The sequence below is a fragment of the Branchiostoma belcheri genome, unplaced genomic scaffold (genome assembly GCF_001625305.1).
Source record: "Branchiostoma belcheri isolate BF01 breed outbred unplaced genomic scaffold, Haploidv18h27 scaffold34, whole genome shotgun sequence".
Taxonomy (NCBI): Eukaryota; Metazoa; Chordata; class Leptocardii; order Amphioxiformes; family Branchiostomatidae; genus Branchiostoma; species Branchiostoma belcheri.
Window position 1 is genome coordinate 1574911 of NW_017803954.1, and position 23230 is coordinate 1598140.

Below are 23230 nucleotides of genomic sequence, written 5' to 3' on the forward strand. Positions count from 1 at the left end.
CATTCAAGGCTTCCAAGGACTAATCAGTCCTTACGAAGGCCACGCGACCATGACTGGTCTCACTTAGGGGAGGGGGTGTTCATTAACACTACGGTCGATCATACTGTTAACTGGCATTAAAGCAAACTAGGCTTCGTATTTGTTAAAACCGTGCCTGAAAACTTCGTAATGACAAATCAGGGTGCCATCTAAGTGCTCTGTTACAGCTGTCACTAGTACTTAACAGATACAATGCTACCTCGTAGTAGTTGACAAGATTTATCAATTTGGTGGAAAAGTGTTCAGAGGAGGCTAAAACCTCCAGGAGCGTGATAACTGACTCTTATCAAATGAAAAAGAACGCGAAGTATCCAGCATCTGTATTTACACGTACCGTGCCCCATGCAGGGTGAGATATCTCAAACTAGACTTTTGCCTCTTACTTCATATGAATATATACCGCACGGAACATGGACGACAGTTACTACGATTACAGTTGGTACGAGGAACTGTTCCTCTTAGAAGATGATCGCCAAAGCCAGCTACAGAACCTGTCTATTCCCGATGTGGCTTTATCTAACGTTTCCAACAATTCCACTTCATATGAAGACAGGGACGTCCCTGTCACAGCTAAAGTGATGGTCGGCATCATATACGTGCTGACAGGCGTCCTGTGTGGGTTTGTGAATCTGGTGCTAGTTTTCTCCGTGGCGTACTACAAGAAGATGCAGTCCGTGACAAACATTCTGATCGCGAACCTGGCTCTGTCTGATTTTGGTTTAGCTGTGATCAGTTTACCGTTCTCGCTGGATTACTACATTGTCAACACGCGGCTGTGGCGTCACGGGAAGGCCGCCTGCGCCGCCGTCAACTTCATGCAGATGGCGTCACTCTACGTGTCCACGTACTCTCTTGTCGTCATCACCATAGACAGGTAACTTTACGATCAAGATATCATCTAGGAGACAACCGTTCCTTCCTTTCTCACAAAACAACTAGCTACACGTGTATGTGTATTTCATAAACATAATTGTACATTTCTACACGTTTTCATGCATGATTGAATGCAGCGAAATATTCTATGAGATGCGTACGTGTAGCTGAAACTAAATGTATAGAATAGAACAAAACCAAGTTCCCTAAGGCAGTAAACAGTAAATGTCCATCGCACGCTGCAACTGTCAAAAAGCGACACATACTGAGTTTGATACATATATGTGGTACGACGAGTAAGCCTAAGAGAATGATGTAATGCCCATGTGATGTTTGTTCTGGCGTTGGCGATACGGACCAGAACTTAAGGCCACAGCAAGTAATTTTATGGATGACATCAGCGCCCTATCGCATTAGATTTGGAGTCTGTGGAGGATGTCATTCATAAAATTTACCTGCTGTGGCCTTACTAACATTAACGGGGTAGTAGTGTCAGCTTTCTTTGTCGCGCGTGGATAATGTTGAGATTATTTTTTTTAGTCCATTGTAAATTGACGCCCTTTCTTCGAAGGAAATACTTCAGCTTAATTAAATATCTGCCAATGTCTTAGATACTTTGTGATTATCCACCCCCAATTCCCCGGATGAGACGGAAGGGATTCTGCGCAGTGGCGGGTCTGACGTGGATGACGTCACTCCTCTTGGCCGTTCCCGCGGCGCTGTACTCTCGCGTGATCCCGTACTCGTCACGTGACGGCTCCTACTGTGGGCAGCTGTGGCCGGTTGGACAGCGTTCGTCGTAAGTAGTAGAAGTACAAACTTTGATCTCATATTGTTCTGGAGGATAACGGACATGCGTTGATATTTCGACCCAAAGACAAGGATTTAGATATAGGGTTCTGAGTTCCCGTTTGCATGGAAATAAACGCCTCAATATCTCTCTATATAGTGAGGTTCGTCTTCTTAAATTTACCAGTGTTTGATGTGTCTAAATACTGTCTAAATCTCTTGTTCGTAGGTACCGAGCTTACTACATCGCGGTGTTCGTGGCTGAGTTCGCCCTGCCGGTGGTGGTGATGTGGTACTGCTACCTGCGGATTCTCGTCAGGGTCTGTAACCGCAGAGTTCCGGGACAACATACCGCCGCACAGGTCAGCCTAAACCTCACGGGGACTTTGGTCACGGCATCGTTACTTCAGGGGACGGATGTATTGTTTTGGGTGGCTGATGTATGGTTTTGTCTCTTTGTCTGTCCTAAGATAGCTTTTATTGGATGGTGGATGGGAGGTGATTTTGACAGTTGATTGATAGGGGTAACGCCTGAAGGTGACCCAGCACGCGCTGAGTAGCAGTAAGTTGGCGGTACGGGAAAGAGTGTCATACCTGATTAAATTACATCATTCAAACGAGGTCTGTAAACTTGAAGGCCACAAAAACGATTCAATGTCATTGATTTCAATCCATAGTAGAACAAGGCAAGATTACAAAACTTTTTGTAAGGTTAAGTGTTCCTGGAGGAAAGAATCAACGCATTTATATGGTTTCTGTCCGAGTGTTCACGCTTCTACATGTCCCTTTATCCTCCATGTGTTGACAGACTGACCAGTTGGCCCGGTCCAGGTTGAGGACAGTGCGCATGCTCATCTTGTTGACCACGATCCACATGCTGTGCTGGGCTCCGTATCACGTGGTCTCGCTCATCCGGGACTTTTACCCCGATCTTCTCAACAGCCTCCTGTTAAACAACACCACAATGTACATCGCTGAAGGACTAGCGATGGGCAACAGTATGATGAACACTATTCTATACATTGTAATCAACCCCAACATCAGGTCTTATCTAAAAGCGGCACCACGCGACTTTTATCAGTGTTGCATCAACAGACAGATGAAGAGCAGATCAGTTCGTCGTCAGTTCCGGTTGTCGTCACTGAGCATGGGCAGCTACAAAGGAAGCAATAAGCGACAGAAATCTGCTGAAAGGCCCTAGTGCATGATATACAACTCAGGCATGGATATTCCAAGAAGTAAATCAAAAAGAAGGCACGTTTCTCTTCTTCGTAAACTCCGAAGAGAACTAAGTTTCCTGTCTATTCACCAACTGGACAGACACAGTGGGTAGGGTAGTCGTGCGAACGCCACGAAGTGAGGACCAATAGGAGAGGTGTTACGGATGGGGGAACATCCGTCCAATTTGGGAGCCGACAGGAAACGTGATTTGATAATTATTGCCATCTTCTCGGGGAAAATATCACACAGGAACGTTAACTAGCTTTGAAAATCAATCATTTGTAATTTCCTTAGAAATATGTTTGGGGGATTCACCGCTGTTTCCCCTTTCAACAAAGCATGGAGCACCTAGTGTTCAGTCAATGTCAAATCTGACAAAAAGACCATTTCTTAGTGTGGACATGGTGTGGAGCAGTAAGATCCTGTTGGGCTCCATTACAAAAGACATATCGCTTATCACACAAATACAGACGCATTAATTTGCAAAGGTTTTCCTCATATATCAATCCTCGTTTATGTCGGTCTTACTTCCCAAAGTTTGATCTCTATCTGAAGGTTTCAACATTCAACATGTGCACGAGGATAGTCTCTAGATTTGTCACGGACGTTTACGTGTAGGATCTTCAATCACTGTCGACATTTGACTTGCGCGTATCACGAGTGTTACCGACTGTGGGATGTATGCTGTTTTGGTTTTATCTTGTTTATATGTATTCTATAAGTATCGTATAATATAATATTCCGTACAGTTACTCTGTTCAATGGTCCAGCACTTTTCTAAATGAAGCAATACTTGTCGCTCCTCTGCGTTTACTGAGAAAATGAGCATGTCATAGATAACGCTAAAGCCTGTTGGTACCGGCCTGTCTGGACAAGGTGGCTCATGGCAAAGACTGGTCATTAGTAACCCGTGAATCCACCAGGTCCATTGTAGTACCGCATAAACCACATCACTTCTCAACAACAGCCACAAGGCCGCCCGTTTATCTTCTTTTATCACCCACTCGGCGAGAAGGCCAACCAGTCATTCACCGCCGGTATGGTGTGTTTGTAGTCCCTCCCACTGGAGCTCGTAATGTCAGCTCGTTCAACTGACAATGTCCGGCTATATAGCACACAACAAAGGACTACAAAAACCATGCAGATGCAAGTGACTTATTCTACTTCGTCTTAAATTGTGTGAAGACAATCAAGCAGTGCTTGAAGCAAAGTAGAGGTTATGCGGTTGGAAGAAGAGGCAATTGAGAATATCCGGCCATTAAAACACTATGTTAAAAGTAAATTAAAACATCAAACACAAAAACTGACACGAACGCCCCAGCGTTAACAATTTACTATGACGCTTTCTTTAACTCCTTTCGGTCTCAACACTAAACATCATGTAGTCACCTGTCTGTAAGATAGACGATGTCATTTCTTCAAAAGTACCCATGATCACAGTGATGACGATGACGTTAATATATTTTAGATTGCTTTGCAAGTAGGCTGTTATATATTTCACACAAAATGAAGCGCAATCGGAGACGCAAAAGATAAGAGACAGCATGACTTATAAGTCTAATCAGACTGGTGATTTTGTCCGGATATACCCTGAAAATTATATGACAGTTGCTGCGTATTTTCATTGAAGCCCGTCATTAGTAATACCGATTATATAAAACAACAGGACTCTCTTCCTCAGGCATCATTATATGCCTTCCGTGCACTTTTATCGCTAGTTTGGTAACCACCTTCTGACACGATTCTGACGCACTGGTAGACATCTTCTATGATGAGAAGCATTCAGTGCATTCAGAGGGAAGAAACGATGTTCGTAAAAAGCTTGTTTGTGCCTCATTTGAACCAACAACCATCCTTCATGGACATCACCAGGACATTTGGACTATAATTGCTCCACGGGGACCTTAAACATGCGTCATTTCTTCACGTGTGAAACAGACCTGTGCTCTTTTATCTCCGGTATCCGTAACTTCTCAGATAATTGAAACGGCTTAAGTGCCAAAAGGCCACGGGCCGCTACTGGCTCTGTTTTTACTACCCCACCTTTGCACCAGTTTCGACCTTGCTGAGATAGAAACATTGCAATACATTCATCATCATCATCAGTCGGCTGCTGCGCAGGCCGCTGCAAGCTTCCTCCACTCTCCCTTGTTGCAAGCAAGGTCAGAGATCAGTTGTACTGGGAGATAGTTATTCTAATCGCCTAGGCGCTGTTGGATGTACTGTAAGTAAGTGGTAGGCTGTCGTCCTCGTCTGCGTCTGCCATGAGATGCAAAACATCATACACTTTGTGACTCGTTATAGACTAACTTAAATCTGTACTGCATCGCGATCTTGGCTGAATATTTATCTTGAAAAAGGACAGCTCAAACTCAATATAACACTGAAGCTAACGAAATACTTCATGTGATGATGAACGGGGACATGTCTGTAAGAAAGTTTGCTGTCATGGCGGCAGATGGAAGATAAAGTGAGACACAGAACGTTCGAGGCCGTGGTCTCCAGCTATCCATCACTCATAATAATCTGGAATGTTTTCCCGGCGAGCCACCCCAAGGTCGACTGTTTCAACACATCTGGACTGATGGATGGCATTGGTCACATTCTGTAGCGTAACGTCTCTTTTTAAACTCCATTTGTGGGGAAACTAAGGTGGAGTGTTTGGTGGTGCTGATTCTCACGTGGACAGCAGATTGCCCTTTTAACCACTCAAAACCCTAGGTTAGCCACTGGATGGGACAGGGATATATCATGACGCGATACTATACTTTCTTTCTATACTCTTCTTGTTTCTAATCAGGACATTCGTACACAATGCGTGATTAGAGACCGACCGTTTGTACTGACATTCATTCGCTATTTCTATCATTTAATTTATGATCAAGAAAGGCCGTATGCGTGTGTAGTCAACATTGGCTCAAATAGTCTGTAAGTTCCAGCCGTGGTGCCAAAGTAATTACTTAATACATGAATAGATCGGCAGATGAGACTGATCTCAGTTCAACAACAATTACCGGAAGGCTCTACTCCCATTGACCTTGAATGACCTCCGCCGGAACCTTCTATTCATGTAAAGCAACATACAATCTTAATCATGTTGCAAACCAACAATACAGTTACCGACGCAAATTTTCTCCAGACAATATGTAAGTCTGGATTCCCTTTTATTACCGAGATCTCAGTCAGAGAACAAGCATCCTAACGCCAACGTCTTCAAACAGTGTCATTCTGAAGCCTGAAGGGTGATAAACGTAATCAAATCATGGGAAATGTCTGGCGGGCATTGGGGCAACCAATGCGTGATAGCCCTTTGATCTATAAAATATTTGATCTGGAAAATGTCATTTACGTGGAAAAGGTTCCATTTTACACCACCTGCCCTTAAGCGATGGAGAAGCCAGCTAGCAGTAATTTGGTACTTTTGGAAAAAAGAAAACTTAAATAGACAACCGACTGCACGCCGTGCGAACACCCGTAAGCGCCGTGCCCACCTGCCGACACCCGAGGCAGACTCCACATGGACATATAAGGACTATTATTTTAGTCTTTCCGGTTTGCGCCGTCAGCATGCACAATGATACTGCCTCTGCAGCAGTGTTACATAAATATTCCTACTCACAGATTTTTTACGAGCCAAAACTTGCAAAATCTCCATTTGATAATCCATGTAAACATGGTAGAATAGTGTTCTTGCAACTTTGTTCTAATCGTCTAACTGGATAGTAATATTATCACATGTATTTCATGACCGATATTGGAGACAGTTTTGCCGAGGCCTATAGTTTTACTACTTGACTTATTCAAGTATACAACCATTGGATCTATAATTCCAAACTCCAAATTGCAATCTGCACTGCCAATAACAGTTCACAACGGCAGAATTGGTGTAAAATTGGGCTGACGTCAGCAGAACTCTCACCACAGAAGGATTTTTTAGACATTTGTTTCAGTTCTTTTACTGTGGAATGTCACCTAAATTACATTTTCCATATTGGCTTACTTGACGGCAATTTACAGAAAGCAGAATGCGTCATTAGGGAAATATAATTCAATATATCCTAACCTCCTAAGCGCATAATAGCTTTAACTGCATAACTAAGACGGTTACTTTTTCAAGTAATGCAAATAATACTACAATAAGTACTGACAGATCGCTTTAATTACGTTTTTCTGTCCACTACATGAAAAAAGTTACTGATCAAATGAAATCGTTATCAATGACCTTGATGCGAATGCATTTCTTTGGTTTGGCTTCGACATATTTAGTTAAAATGTAGTTAAAGCATTTAAGAACAATGGTTGCACGTGCGGCGCTTTGTATTACTTTTGCACGCACGCACGTGTTGGTATGTTGGATATTGGTATAAATATCAGTACCCGGGGAGAGATAACAGCATTCCAACCCAGGCAGCCAGCTGCAGTGGAGACCTCTGCACGATATGAAGACATGCGGGCAGGACAAAATGGTACGTGAAAAACTACTACATATTATATAAAAATAGAGAATCCACACAGTATTTGTTCCGTGTATAGTCAACAGGTTTCAAATATCATCATAATTTATGAATAATTCATTTTGTGCTCGGGTAAAACGGGACACAATTTGTTTATCCGACATTATCTTCTATGCCTTCCGCTGGAATAGTTTGGCCCAGCGCTTATACTTCGAATTATCTTTTTGGGAGTGATTCATCATCTTCCGGTGCAAGAACTGCCACTGGGCGTTTTTTGAATGGACGTTTAGGTGTAGTTGTGCTCATTTTATCAGTTGAGATGATAATAAGTATGTATCCAGTATTGTAGTAATTAGAGTAAGTACATTCAGCTCATCAGACAATTTCATTTCACATTCTATTTTGATCTTTAATTGGTACCAATTGACATGTACGGTGACCCATACGATCCGATGAAACCACAGAATGTATCAGTGCAATGTTCCCAAACACTATATTCAACATTCGGACACAAACATTTGTTAAAAAAAACGTCATAGTGCGTCATAGAAGAAGAGTTAACGGACAGAAATCACAACTCGTGTCAATGTCTTTAAGGCAATTCGTGGTAGTGCGCCGGTGTACATGGCATCTCTGTTCAAGTGGGAGACTCCTCCAACATTAAGCGTACGGACTACTCGCCCAGAGTTAAAGCGTCTTAGGGACTACGACCCTCACCTACTCTTCTGTTCACCAGCAAGAGTCACGGCATACCGGAGCAGTCTACAGTACTATGGTCCTTATCTGTGGAACACTCTTCCGCTACAGCAACGACAGCTCCTTAGTCTCAGGACTTTTAAACAGAACATTAGAAGCAGGACTTCTCAGGACTTTTAATACAGATCATTAGGAGCAGGACTTCTTAGGACTTTTATACAGAGCATTAGGTGCAGGATTTGACACTCTTGATGTTTAGGATGTTGTAATTTTAGTAATAGTTTATGTAATGTATATTTGTTGTGTGTATTTTTATATGTATCCAGGATTACCTGAAAAGCAGGCCAAATTGGCCTGAGTTGTAATTACTGGTTAAATAAAATGAATTGAAATTGAGTTCATTGGAAGCATGTGACCCTCCTTAATGACATAACTAATATCATGCAGATGGGATTTTCTGTATTTCCCCGAAGAAAAATAATTAGGTCTTAATCCTTTACAATCTTTCCAATCGGTCTATATATATAATCCCGAGAATGCACTTACTTCATAATGTCTCTGACGCTGTCTAACCTTTGATATGAGCACCAATTATGTATCCTGGATATCGATTTAAGTGGGAAATCAGATTCGCCATTCACAGTGGGTCGACAAGGTTCAGTGAATCAGAACTACGAATCACAAATCCGGGAGATCCCTCCTGGCCTCCTGTTCCCACAGAACGTCTGTTGAATTGTTGTCTGTTGTCTCCGTCTTGACAACTTGTTTTCTTAAGGGTGAGATAAAGTCATGGCCAACAGGGTGAAAGCTACTGTTGGAACATTTGTAAGCAGACAAGGTTTCCGTGCAACTTTGGTCATGGGAAGGTTTTGTACAAGAGGTCTATAGGTTTCTCGTTGCTAGTCTCTTTTAACGTTTCACTATAAAATATCTGAAGGTGGGGTATTATTATGCATATGAGCAATAGCAAGGTTTTCATCTTTGATTCGAATATTCCGTGCTTTTGTTGATTTGATAGTACGGGATCTTTGGCTATTCTAGGGCAGGTGCCGGTATGTCCGAGCACCACATACAGGCTGATGATGTCGTACTTGGTTCATGTACATGCCTACATGCGTTTGCAAAACTTCAGTCCAATCCCATAAAGGCTTTAGGAATGTGACCAATGCTCTTGTTATATGTTCCCTGTAAATGTGTTTTGCAATGTAGATGTGTTTGATACATCAAATTGACGTCCCAAGGAGTCGAAACATCGATCATAAGACCACGAGTAAACTTGATTTTCAGTCGTTCGTGCAGGTTTTACCTTCAGAAAGATACCCATGTGCATATCTATATGTGATATCATGTCTGACCGTGCCAGGTATCTATTCTTCTCATGTCTCCTTTGATTGGTCATCGGCTGCCCGTGACTGACATGATATGGGAAGGGTCTAATCATGTGGGAAACCTTTTCGAAATTAACTACTGAACTTGGCGATTTCCAAAACTTACTCTTGAGCTCACCTATGGTAGGCACTGACGTAGGGAGGTATATAGTTTGGGGTGAGTTTGTGGGTTTGTGTGTATGTTTGTCTGCAGCAGAGACGGCTACAGGGAGAGTGGATGGATATCTGGCTACAACTGATTGGTAGGGAGGTAAAGCTAGAAGGTTGGCTAGCACGTGCCGGGTGGGGGCAAGTATGTGGTATATGGAGGAGTTCAGGAAGGGACGGACTGTATGTTATGAAGTCCTGTATATGCGGTACTGTGCCTTTTCTTTTGATAGTCTCTGCCTATTACGCGGATAGCAAATTCGTATTACTACTTTAGTATTCCGTTTCTCCGTTTCTTTGACCCAGATGGCGGGCACATTAGTATTGTATCTTCATGGGGAGTTACTTTCAACAAAAGCTAGATATAACTTAACTACAAATGTATTGATAGCACCGAGACAATGTGGCGGAGAATCAATATACTCGTACACTACTTCATGGGTACTTCTTTCTTACTCGAAAGTAGAAAGTATTGTTTTGGGTGGCTGAGCTGTGGGTCTGTTTGTTTGTCGGGACAATGTAGGTTGACTGCGTGTTGTGGGAAGATTGACAGCTCCAGGATGTCAAAACGTGAGACACAGGAAATTGGGTGGACATGAAGGTCGGACATCTTCGAACAATTTACGTTTGAAAAGGAATAGATTCATAACTTTTGTTTCGTGCCCCGCAGGTCTGACGCGTGTACATTTATACATATCTGTTTGAAGGCTATGTTATAAGGTGAAGGTTCCATGACAACAACGTTGCAGATTGCTAGCATGCATCTCGGGTATGTTTACAACTGTCTATTTGTTTTAGTAATTTGTGAGACATGGCAAAGTAAAACGTACTTAAAATGTGCTCGAAACGCAATGAAATGAAGTAAAGTCACATTTATCATCTCCAAATGACGAACATAACATCTACCTGTTTGTGGGAGGGGGTGATACTGTAAAAGTAGATGAGACTTTACCCCATCAAAAAGCAACCAACTGACATTTCGCAACACTAACTCTGCCGTGAATTTACAACATAACGCACTAATTTTCCAACCAAATTACTCTATACGTACCAATAACGACCATTAAAGGATATGTAATCTTTTTCTAACGACCACTCCCCGTCCTTGTGTTATGATTTTTTGTCAGACAGCCAAAGTTGAGAGATAAGCGCACCAGGCATGCTTTACGTGGTTCATTCATTTTTTAATACAGGAAACGCCATTTGCAACAATGACTCGGCAACATTTGTCGACACAATGTTGCCTATGCATAAACCTTTAGTCAGTCTCGATAGACTGACGCACATTAGAGCATTTGTGTCCCGTATTCTCAGAATCGAGCCTTCCGAAAATGCTAATGAAAGTGTGCGGAGAGGAATATGCAGTAGGTTTAAATTATGTTTTTTCTTATAGAATGTTGCAATTAAAAAGGGTTAGCAACCTCCCAAAAGACTCACATTGCCGTTTAAATGTAAATGTAAATTGATGCTAAATGGAGAGACCTCCACCTTCCGGAAGGGAATTCGGCTGGGATTCAGTCCAATTAAGCTGTTGTTTATTGCCATAACAACATAACACACACTTCCTGCTCCCACGCAGGATGTCAACCCACTTCAAGCAACACTCATTAAGGCGCTACCAAGTTAGGAACAGTCATTTCGTTGTCTTAATTTTAGGACGTCAAGCTCGGTGCCAGGAAATTGCGAATGCTCTAACTTTGTTGTTACAATGTCTACTGATATCTCCTTCTCGGCTATAACTTATAACTATAACTCTCGGCTACCAGTCCATATGTTCGAAAAAAAATTATTCGAAAAGATGCATGACAACTTCAAGTCATGAAACTGTCAACAAATGTCTATCTATGCCTTTATGGCGACTTTTTTTCGTGGTTAGTCACTTTGCCACGTCATGGCGATAGGATGACTCTGTCACGTAGTCACAGAGACACACAGAGAATCCGGTGAGTTATTAGGTCGTGTACTCTTTACAATAAAGGCAATCAGGTGCGTGTCTCCAGTGATATGGCTACACACGCATGGCGGAGCGAGTCCTACGTCCGTTCTATTCTGTGTTGTTTCCAAGGAGACATAACGAGGGATCCTTCCGCACACATGGTCACTTTACATGTACATTAGCCGGACTTCTTTGTACCAGAGAGACCGGTGATCAACAGGTCGACTACGCACGGAGTCCCCTCTGATTCAGTCTGAAAACACCTTGTGCGTAGGGCAGACGGACCGGAAGATGGCGAACGCGCAAGGCATGATTGATGTGAAGTGTTCGTCATTTCCGCTCACACCACTCAGGGGGCGTGTTGGGTATAAATGCGGCGGTGATTGGATGTTAGAAGATAAGACAAGGTGTGCGGAGGACGAGCTGTGCAGCGCGCGCTGCCGAGAGTGTTGAGAAAAGTCGTGCGCCACTCTTCACCAGGTACGTGCCCAACATTTTTCACCAGACGACTTTGCAATCTTCTGAAGGCTTTACAGCTTCACCTTGTACTAGTCTTCCATTGTTTCATTGAAGTCTTCAATTTCCTTCGCAAATTCTCCCCGAAAGGCACCATAGCTTTCAAACGCTGTCGGAACAGTATTTCCATCTTTTTTCAAAATCTCTCCCCGGAACATCTATGTAAGAGAAACCATTCTTTTCTCTTTTTTCTTTTCCAACAAATTTTGCATGGTTCAAAATGATTATGCTTTGATGACATGTTCTGTTCTTTGGCCTTTTTGGCACAACGGGTTTAGCTGATGTTCTCGATCTCGGTCGTTTAAACGTCTATATTCTTAGGAAGCGTGTTTAAACGCCTATCTTCGAATATATGAAGTACACTGATGCTCAGTAGTCGCTTTACCAAACTGGCAAGTGAACAATTCTATCCCCTTCAACGTGTTTGCTACGGTCTTTCATCATCCCTAACGAAGCTGTGCGCCTAGTACATGTTGTGATATAACGCTGACCAGGTCCATGTACTCAGGGCGGCGCGAGCCGTACGGTTCTACAGTCCAGAGCTGAAGGTACAGACACTCGCGTTGGTCACAATACGGACTGTTGCTTGGATTAGATTGGAGTGGTCCCTGTTTTTTCGTAGCGTCTGTGCAATGCCCAAAACATATAAGAACGATTATATATTGATCGGGTAAATTCTTAGTTGCAGCGCCATTTTTTTTCAACCAGAGCGGACCTTCTATATATATATAGACGTTAGTGCACTGTGGGGTGTTTCTTCTCTGGGTTAGCTTTAAAAGATGAATCGAAATAAGAGAACTAGAGGTTGGAAGCTACATACCTTTCTATATATCATCATACTCTTGATGGGATGGTGTCTGCTTTGTGGACAGGAAAGTGTGGTCTGACAATTGTCAGCATCTCTGGACACTTCTCCAAGTTGCTTGGCTGTTGAGACCTGCACCATCGACTTTTGATTGCTGCATATATATCTCCCGTGCCCTTCCCTTTGTTTTTCCAGTGTTCTGAAGGTACATGATCTTGTTTTCATTCAACGAGATTTTGCGACCATGAAGACTTCGCTGTTTAATGTCTATTTTTGCGTGCTGCAAATCGCTAAATATGGTGATGTGTTCAGAAAATAGTCTCCCGTGGATGACATCCCTTCATTTGCCGGATACACCGATCTGGTAGTTTTGTCATACCCCGAAGGCGATCGTGGTTAACTGTCAAGTCACAAGTAGAATATTTTTAGGTTCTAATAATTCCGGAAACACGATAGAGCTTATTTTACATTAGTAGTATCACTTTTAATTTCCTTCCTTTACTTAATTTCTGCCCCCCCCCCCAAAAAAAGTGCGTCCAAATGCGCCAGGACGCATGTCTGGCAGAAACGCTGCTCTGAGTCATTTCAAAATGGCTTTTTTGTGAGTGACGCAGATCTAGAGTACGTGGTATTTGCTGCGGTTCGTCTTTCATCTTTCTATTTCGACCTGGATTGTAAATAAAAGTTAATATCTACTCACATGTATGTAACAGCCTCCAGTTTAATTTTGGACTTCCAGTTTTTAATTCCGGGCTAATTCCCACATACCATGAACCTTACATCTAGATGGGCTAATATTGTAAACTACAGGTAAGAATTAATGATGTAAGAAATATGTAGCAACCATCGAGGACCCCTTGGGGAGTAACCTAATTCTTCCCAGAATTCTTCCCAGAATTCTGGCCCCAGTTCCTAGAATTCTGCAGAATTCTGACTCCAGTTCCCAGAATTCTCCTTCATGCCATGTCCTCCTTCATGCAGCATCTACAAATTTACCAACTCTTCATTAGCCGGGTGATGCCGCCCATCCTGGAGCAGATTGCCATGGTGCCTATCAGCTGACGATGAATTTGGTCTGTCTATAAATTTGACACTAGGATATTGGTCATTTGAGTGCCTGATACTGAAGTCTTCCCGACAGGGTACCGGTGGTTCCTTATGCGAGATCACTTAAATCGGTTTCGTTGAACTTTATGCAATCTACAGGGGGATTCCATCCGTCTACACGGTTAATCTCCCCTTTTACACCGCCAGTGGAAAACAAAGAATAACGCATTTTCTTTAAAGCCCAGAACAACTAAAAATGTGAAGTACAGAAGTGTTCATGGCACTACTATTTGTCTCAACAATAATAATACTGTCAAACAAATGACAGTCAACCTGGCGAAGATGTTTTTTTTACAGTCTGACTGTTTTATGGCATTGCAAGTCAGGCTCATGGTGTGCTTCATAACATGCATGGTAAATACTGCTCGATGATCTTCACTGGCTTTTCTGTATCCACGGTCCGCAAATAGATTTCACTTTATACCTTAATACCAATTTTGAGATTGCTTCAACCATCGCGGAGGAAATTCTCCAAACCAGTCAAATCAGCGCGTTCTCGTCTGTAAAGATCAAAGAGTTGTAGCGTGGTGCAGTTTCAGCGTTCCGTGTGACGCCACGAGGCAAAACGACAGCCCACAAGCCGTGGCTTAATCAGTATGATGATTAACATAGCTGACTTTTAACAGATGCCTGGGCTTTAAGATAATTGAGCCCAGAGGGAACCATTTGACGCCCGGGCACCAAAGCAGGTATAAAAGCTATCACTTCTTTTGCCTGGAGATACACTTTGATGCCGAAGTAGTGGAAGGAGCCGACCAAAATGGCACATGTGTCATGGAAATTAATATCGTAAAATAGGAAGGTTCAGAAAAGAGAGCCGATATAGACGATACCCCGTTGGTGGTCCCGAGTCGTACTGTAATCATCAGCGTCCAGATACTATAGAATATCTGCTTTCTAAATCCTTTTCTGACAAATGCATTTACGACTACAAACTCTTTCTAGCGACATCATTTAACTACAAAGACCATCGCATGAAAATTTTGATACTTTGTATGATGATGATGCTAAAGTAAGTACATGTATTTCTTGTACATAGACCTCTTCCTGATCTTGCATGTGGATTTTTGTCTACTCAGTTTGTAAACGTCTTTACGCAATTCAGCAAGTAGTTTTATTTGGCTGCAATGTTCTTGAGTGTATCTATGTACCAACCTGCCAATACTACTATCAGTTAATCTGCCAATAGACTAATATGTATAAAAGATTTCTGTAAAAAAATGCAAACATAAGGTTCATCGCATTCTACGCGGGGAACGCTCAACCAACTGTGTGTCTCGAAGACGGCAAAACAGACCATCTAGAAGATGCATCTGGGTCCTCCGGCAGCTGCGGCATCTTACATCCACAAGTCGAGCAAAGAACAGGCAATTAGCACGAAAGGCGCTGAAGTGTTGATAATCAAGAGCTTGTTAAGGTATAGCTAATGACAGGCCGGATGCATCTTTACGTAAACAACATGCGGGAACATCTAGTAACAACAAGTTATATATGCATTTGTGGGTTACATTGTCTTTAAAACTGCCAGGGTTCAAGAACAAAGGATTTCTAGCCATGAAAATGGCATCAGTACACTTCAAGTCCTTGAGTTCGTCAGCAATAAAATATAAGGGCCTATGCTATTCAGGCAATAACACAGTATGATACATTGAAGCACACGTATTTGATTTTCTTCCATGATCTTTTGGTTCTGAAAAATGAATGAATGAGTAACTGTCATATTTGCGGTTGAAGTGCTTCATCTTTATAGTGTGAGACTGCGTCGTGCCGTTTATTTTTTATATGAAGAGCCGTCATCACAAGCATGTGACATGGCGACGGACGGGGTTTTCAAGTCTAGCCGCCGGCTTCTTCACATGGGGGCTATCTTCGTTTGAATAAACTCTTGGTTGGCCACGTTACTCGTATGAAGTGTTTGGGAAGAACCGCCCGGTGGCCCTCCATGAATCGGGAATGAAAGTACTACTAGGACCATGGTGGTAATCAGTAGGATCGTTAGAATAGATTAGTCCCATAGGCATCAAACTTACATAATCGCTGCAGTTCCTGTGTGACACTGGGCATACACGTAGTTTGTGACTGCACCAGTCTCGAAACAATGGTTATAAACACGCCAAAATACGACGAGTAACCTTCTCCTTATCATAGGTACATGTTAAACTTCTCGTTTCACAGTTGGTTGCATGCATCACATGAGTCATTGATCTTGAAACAACGTGTGTCATAAGCCTTCATTAGGTTGGCGCACCGGCCGTAATTACCCAGAGAAAGTTCGTCATGTAGTACTATTGTGAGCTTAGCTGGGTGGGTGTAGGGGGGGGTCTGGTGAGCATGTAGATGGCTCATGGCATGGAAGTGCAGCCCTTAACACTCTTTTCTATTTTTGTCTTAAAGTTCAAAATACCTTTATTTCATTATGGGTACGTGGTGGAAGTACACTCCATACGTCCTTTAATACAGTCAAACCAGCATAAGACGACAACACAGGGGACCAATGTCCACGTGGACAGGTGGTCACCATGGAAAAGGATCTTAATGCTTGTGTCAATGTGGGAAAATATCCACATTGGCCATGTCCTCCTTATGTAAAGGTCGCCACATGTCCCGGTTTGACTGTACAAGCACCCGTTCGGCCTCCACACGACCACAGGCAGCTTGCCTGAGTCCCCATTTCACAAAGGTCTTGTATCAAAGGTGGCGTAGTACTAAAAACCGACCACATGAGCAATGCCTCACTTGATTCTATTGGACCATGGAGGCAGAAAATCACATATGATTGGACGAAATTCCTTCAGACTTAAATAGATTAACTTCTGCAGTGTCGTCTGGAGGTGATTGGCCCACAGCTCAACCTTCGGTAATTAATGACTACTGAGGGTAAATAGACCACATGGGCTGAATACATGATCTAATGATTAATTATGAAGCACGCTAATGATGCCTAATCAACGCATAATTACAATCAACTATTCCTTACTAAGAGAGGTTTTCCGTGCTCTTTCCAGATCACAGCAATCGACATGCGGCCTTGCTGCGTTTTGACGCTTCTCGCCTTCTTCGTACTTGTACACACCAACCAGCTCACCGCTTCGGTAATAAGGAGGTAAGGAAAGGGAATCCAGCTCCCATATTGATTAACTTTTCATGTACTTACTGGAAATTGAAAACACAATTACTACCTAAAACTACCACTCAAATGACTTATAAAATCTGGTCTATGTAGACGGGTGATCACAATAAACAGGATTCGTATGTTATGTTTGTGTCAATGGAAATATTAACTAAGGGACCACCAAAATGTGGTCACATGTTGGCGTGGTGGTCCTTATGTTAAGGTGGTCACTTGTACTTCTTGTACTTCTACACCGGTGTATTTCAGTACCTTTTGCAAAGTTATTTACGCCATTTGCTGTTGCTACGACCCTACATATTTTAACTTCGAAATCACAAAAGGCAATTACAGACAAAATCATTGTGACAGACGCGATGATACCTACGTCCGATATATCGTATTCTGTGCATGCACGTAATTTGAATGATTTAAGCACACGTTTGATCAGTCTGTTTTGAAATGTTCAACTATGAATGCCAAATGACATTACAAAGATCACAATGCACGTGTAGATGCCGCATTTCCAAACGTATTACGAAATTGTAGCCTTTATGTTATTTTACCCGGACGAGTAAACAGCCATTCCAGGATTTCTTCCGTACGAATATCCAAGTTAATGCCGGGTTTGATATATTTTCCAAGTCCAATGTACGTACATCCAAAGAAATGTCAACAAAACTTCGCTTGCTTCTGACTGAAGGAAAATATCACCATGAGCGTAAGGTATCCGTAAGTAAATATCAGCGTTACCTCCAAACAGGACAGAGGTGACTATTTTATTAGGTACTCCGGAAATAGTACTGAATAAACAACATAGGTGATGAATTGAGACGGATGAAAGGACCCATCAGATTTATCCTTTGAATCGTGGACAGTAAACATTTGTTCAAAGCGACCATCATTGGTATTACAGTACTCTGTATTTTACACATATGCATACGTCGTTTCTGTCCACCAACGACATCGTGCATCTAAAATAGTAAAGAATATTTAGAGACTAGAAAGGCCTACATTTGTTTAGGAGCAAATGCAGCATGGCTTCACCACATCCACCGGACCAAAAATGGACCTATCCCTCTTCCACACAAATGGTGTTGTGAAGCCATAAAACAGTTGGATAGCTAACATCCTATACATTATTGGTAAGGATTTGTATTTGCCTGTTGGTTTTCAAGATTAAAAAAAAATTTAACGCCCCACATTGCAGGAAAGTGTGACAAACCTACTAAAAACAATTGAATGCAGTTTAACTGATAGGTGCCCAATGAGTTAATTCAATTAAACCCAGCACCCAATCAGCAAGAAGATCACAACTCCCCAACGATCTCAAAAGCTGCATGCCTATTGGCTGTTGCTCGGCATTCCTTAGTGATGACTCATCCTCCAGTATACAGTAACTATACTTCACTATTTGGCATTGAAAACAGTCAAAAGTCCAGAATTAAACAATTTTAAAGGGGTGCATGCTTTAATGATATATGGTTATAATGAATTGTTGTTGGTAGATATATAATGCCCATGCCAAATTTCAGATGATTTGGTTATGATACTAGGTCTCCAGGACCCCAAGTGTACAGATTTTGTCAGAAAATGGCAAAAAACACAAATAAAACAGTTTTAAAGGCTTGTATAACAAAATGAAAAAAAAGTCTGGGGTACTTGCCCACTCACCTGCATAGGAAGTGGCGTGGTAAAGCCATAATAAAGTTTTTTTTAAAAAGACTTCAATGGGTAAAGTGTGTGATGAAGAGCTGTAGCTGTTGTGACAAAGGTGACAGTTTCAGATACATATGAACGTATTATTGGCACCGGCGGTTAACGTTGTTGAGTTAAATGTGCGATTTCTCTAAAAATGTGCAAGCATGCCTCTAAATCTGTAGATCCTATTTCCGGTCAAACCCACACAATTTACACTTGCTGTCTACTGGTTACAATTCCGTATATTGGACGACTCACTCAATAACGAGGCCACCTGAAGAGACAGACTCCATCAACTTCTCTATTACACCCCGTAAATCCGTCCAACCACACGGGTGGGCGCCAGGCAGGTTCAGAACAAGTACAGTATCAACATTCCTAGTGAAGATATACGACTAAACTGTTTCTCATTACTAAAAGTTCAGCTTGTAGAGAGGCTTCAGAGTGGCACCCGTCATTTGTCTTCAGCTCAGAAAAGTGGCCTGGAAGTTAAAGCGCCACGTGACTGGACGAGAGTGTTGTTGTTGGATGGTGTTGTAGACAGTTGTAGATCGAACCATGACTAGTATGGCTCTCAAGTAGTCCATGTAAACGAAGGATAGCTTCAATGGATTAAAATACTACGATCGATGTATATGTATACTTCAGCCTTTATGACGTTCGTGACATCAAAATTTGACAGTACCTCCAGTTCTCTAGACTGTACATGTAACTTTGTTACTGGTATTTCTTGGAAATCAATCTATCCTACTTTGTTGGGAAAGTGGATGGATTAAAGTTGGTACAACGCTTGAATGCTCCAAAGTGGTGGGGCGCTGTTCGATTCACGTGGGTCCAAATTCGGCCCCATAAATTTATACAAACTTGTTAATTCCATTACATGTTGATTACAGTATATTTCACCATCTCGATTGTCTGATATTGACTAATTCATCTAATTTCATTGAAAAAAAATGTCCCAAAAGAAACAAATAAGTCCAGGTACACAGTGTTAGATTTTGCATTAGCTGGGGTATTAGCGACTACGCAAGTCGACCGTGCAGTGTATCCATTTGGAGAAAATGCTGCACGCATCAGTTCTCAAGTGGGGGAGATCTCGTTACGACTCATAGAACACAAGTGCCACATAAGTGCCTCTCTATCCCAAACATATTGTATACGTAAAAGCAACAGCGGCCATAAAACCTTTCATGTCAGAATGCTACATAGAAAATAAAACCCTTTTTATGACTGTGTCTGACTAAGTCTCGACAAGGTCGTAGAAAGACAAAGGCCATGGTTAGCAGTCAGGCTGATGTTCACCCTCCGCCTCTTTACGCCGAGGGTTTTGATCTGAAGGCATACTTTTTTCCAGTGACGTTATTGTGGTTTCCAAAACAATCACTATAAATCATTTTATGGAGGTCTGTGAACGTGAAGGTCACGAAAACGAGAAAATACATCTTGTTGCTTCCGGGACGGAAGTATTGTTTTGGGTGGCTAGGGTTCCAAAGTAATATAAAGTGGGCGGATATTGGATTGATTGACAGGCGTTTGACACGGTATGTCCTGGGTCTAAGGATGTGGTCACCAGGAATGTATGAAACACAAAACAATATGAAATAGCGGAGAAATCCCATTTTATACAATCGTATGAGAATTAACAATGTGTTCTACGGTGTAATTCATTAACGCAACCTATATTTACTTCCCGGAAGTTTTGTTCTGACTACTGTTTCCACCAGTATGACTCTCTCTCCTCCTCCCCAGGTACGACGACGACGTCTATGACTTCGACGGGGACGTGGAGCCGCTGTTGACGCTGCTGGGACAGCAGGAGGACAAGGTGTACAACGGGCTGGCCAGGGAGCTGCTCGACAACATAGAGGCCAGACAGGACAACAGGTCTGCGTTTTAACAATAATCATCGTGAAGATTTGACACGCTGTACCCGTACACAAAAATACAGTGTTTACCAACCAGGTTTTAGTCAGTCCCCTGGCCCTTCTCAAGCTGAAATGACACAAGGACTACGTCACGTAACGTGGGTGGAAGTGTGACGTCAGCAAAGAGTCAAAGGTCTCCGCCAATCCGTATCCGGCAAAGTATCTGCTTTTACATGGTCATTGTCAACAAAGTCATTGTTCAGAGAAAAACGATTAGTTCACATTGGAAGTTGTACTTGAAGATCACCTAACCAAGCAAGGAGATGTAATCTAAACGATAGTTCACTAACATGTAAAACCAACCAAATCTAAAATGAGAGTGTACAAACATTTACGTGCTTTTTGATGACTACAAAATTGCTGTAAATACTTCACCAAAGAGGCTGGGAAAATCATAAAGTAGTGCGTGGATATACAGGCTATAATACATCGAGGTTTATAGGAGGAGGTTATACGGTTGATTGAAGAAGTGTCATCCTAAAAGCTTTGACATAGCACAGTTAATGTACCATGGATATTTTACACCCGCATAGTTACTACTGGGTACATACACGTACAGAACGACCTTGACTACATAAACATGATGCACTGGAAAAGATCAATTTGCTTGAACAAGGAGTCGTATAAAATGCTTTCTACTTGTCAGAAATTTATGATGCAATCCGAAATTTTAAGTGTTGTATGGTGCGGAATGTACAACGTACATTGTTTGGGTAATTATAGAGTGACGATACTTCGCACTAGATATATAGAGCGGACGAACCCTTCAAGCTAACAGCCATCTTTCACTCAGCAGTCATTCTTCGGCATTTATGGACCTATTTCCAGCCATCTGTCGGTTTGTTTGCTATAGGATTAGTCCGCTGCGTATGTCCCCTGTTAACACTTCACATAGTGCAGCACAGGTAGCAAACTAATTGTAATGGCATATGATTAATTTCATATCAAATCAAACTTTATTGCACAACAATTGTAGCAGGTACAATGTATGGCAAGCTCTTCAAAGGTACTACAAATCAACAAGATAATTCAAGAGAGTTTCGTGATTTTATGTCGTTCCTTGGACTCTTCCAAATCACCCAAACTTGCAAGCTTTCCGAGACGGCATTCTTGTGTTGACTTCACCGTTTTACTAGTTTGCAAGGTAAAATGTCAGCACCTCTGCTTTGTGTAGATTCTCAAGCAACTACGAGGACATGCTGGAGCCCATGGCCATGAGAGTGCGGAGAAAGTGCGAGTCGGGGACGTGTGTACAGATGCACCTGGCGGACAGACTGCGGCTCGGACTGGGCCACGGCATGTTCACCAACACCGGCCCGGAGAGCCCCGGCCGCAAGAAGCGCTCCCTGGGAGCCTCCCGCCGCCTGTAAGGACCGGCGCCTCCTGGGAACTCGTTAAGGTAATACTGAGGAGCTAAGTGATGACACGTCACGCCCATGTGCCGACCTGGCCGGCTGTAATGAGAATGAAGGTTCACTGATGACCCAGGGGACATGGGCGGGCTGGATAGTTTGGCGTGGGTTACTTGGGAAGTGTCGACTGGGTGTCATGAGAGAAAAACAGCTTTAGCACGGAATTTAAACTCATATTACTGTAATATATAGTGTTATATGTAGTTTTCAAATAGGACATTTGGCCTCGACCTCCAGTACATCAGCAGAAACAACTACAGCGAACGTAACTCATTTCTGACATATATTTCCTTTCCTTTCCTTGCAGGAATAAAAAGTTGATGATGGAGAATGGACTAGAAATCGTCTCCGACTTCCGAGTGGAACACACGGAACAGAAGAGAACAGTGAAAAGACCCTGATAGGCAATTGGATTTTTGTCCAAAATAGATTCATATCTTTGCTCATAGGAAGCTTAAGGCTAAACTTTTTAGAGATAGAAAGGAGAAAAATAGGAGAAAAAAAGAACGTTTAGCACAGACCTGCCCTCTGTGCCTCCGTAGGTTATATTCTGTGACGCTCCAGAAGACAGCAACGATGGATAAAATCATAACAGCTGTCATAGGAATTAGATCGCAACTGATAGAATTACAGCCAGCTGACTAGTGCTTTAGTGCAAGGAAACACTACGTAGTTTGTAGTTTATTTGGATGAACCCAGTCGTCAAAAATGGTATACTAAGATGTGGGTGCAATACGAAGCAGATTGAATTAATTGCATCACAACAAAATATTTATGAGATGGCTTCATTGCCTTTATATGTCATTAAGACGACGTCAGGTATACATAATAAATATGGTTTCGTTCGCTGCAACTGAAGTATGGTTCCGTGTCGTAATTATCTCCGATTATGTCGGTATTGTTCGTGTGAGTTCTGGGTTTGTGTGTCAGTTTGTCCGTGCAGAGTGGGCCAACAGCATGTGGGTGGGGGAAGATTGACAAGCAGAATGACGAAAGTCTCTGGTTGAAAGCCAGTAAGAATTAGAGTTCGACAAGGGGAGGGGAGAGGCCGAAGAACTCTTTATAGCCAATCCCCACTTCATCAGTATTCACCGTGTCTTGTCAGAATAATA

General features: G+C 42.4%; 1 protein-coding gene and 1 pseudogene across 2 annotated transcripts; both read left to right on the forward strand.

Moving 5' to 3' along the window:
- Positions 1-449: 449 nt before the first annotated feature.
- Positions 450-3583, forward strand: LOC109475466 (annotated as a pseudogene).
- Positions 3584-7330: 3747 nt separating this feature from the next.
- On the forward strand, positions 7331-22965 carry LOC109475470. Of its 2 annotated transcripts, none has more exons than XM_019776087.1 (5): positions 7331-7388; positions 16977-17074; positions 20531-20665; positions 21881-22105; positions 22426-22965. In XM_019776087.1, exons 1-4 carry the CDS (start codon positions 7362-7364, stop codon positions 22074-22076), a joined length of 456 nt encoding a protein of 151 aa, XP_019631646.1. In that variant the 5' UTR covers positions 7331-7361; the 3' UTR covers positions 22077-22105; positions 22426-22965. The 2 variants fall into 2 exon arrangements, with proteins under 2 accessions (XP_019631646.1, XP_019631648.1); XM_019776089.1 differs by lacking the exon at positions 7331-7388 and adding an exon at positions 11926-12023.
- Positions 22966-23230: the final 265 nt, after the last annotated feature.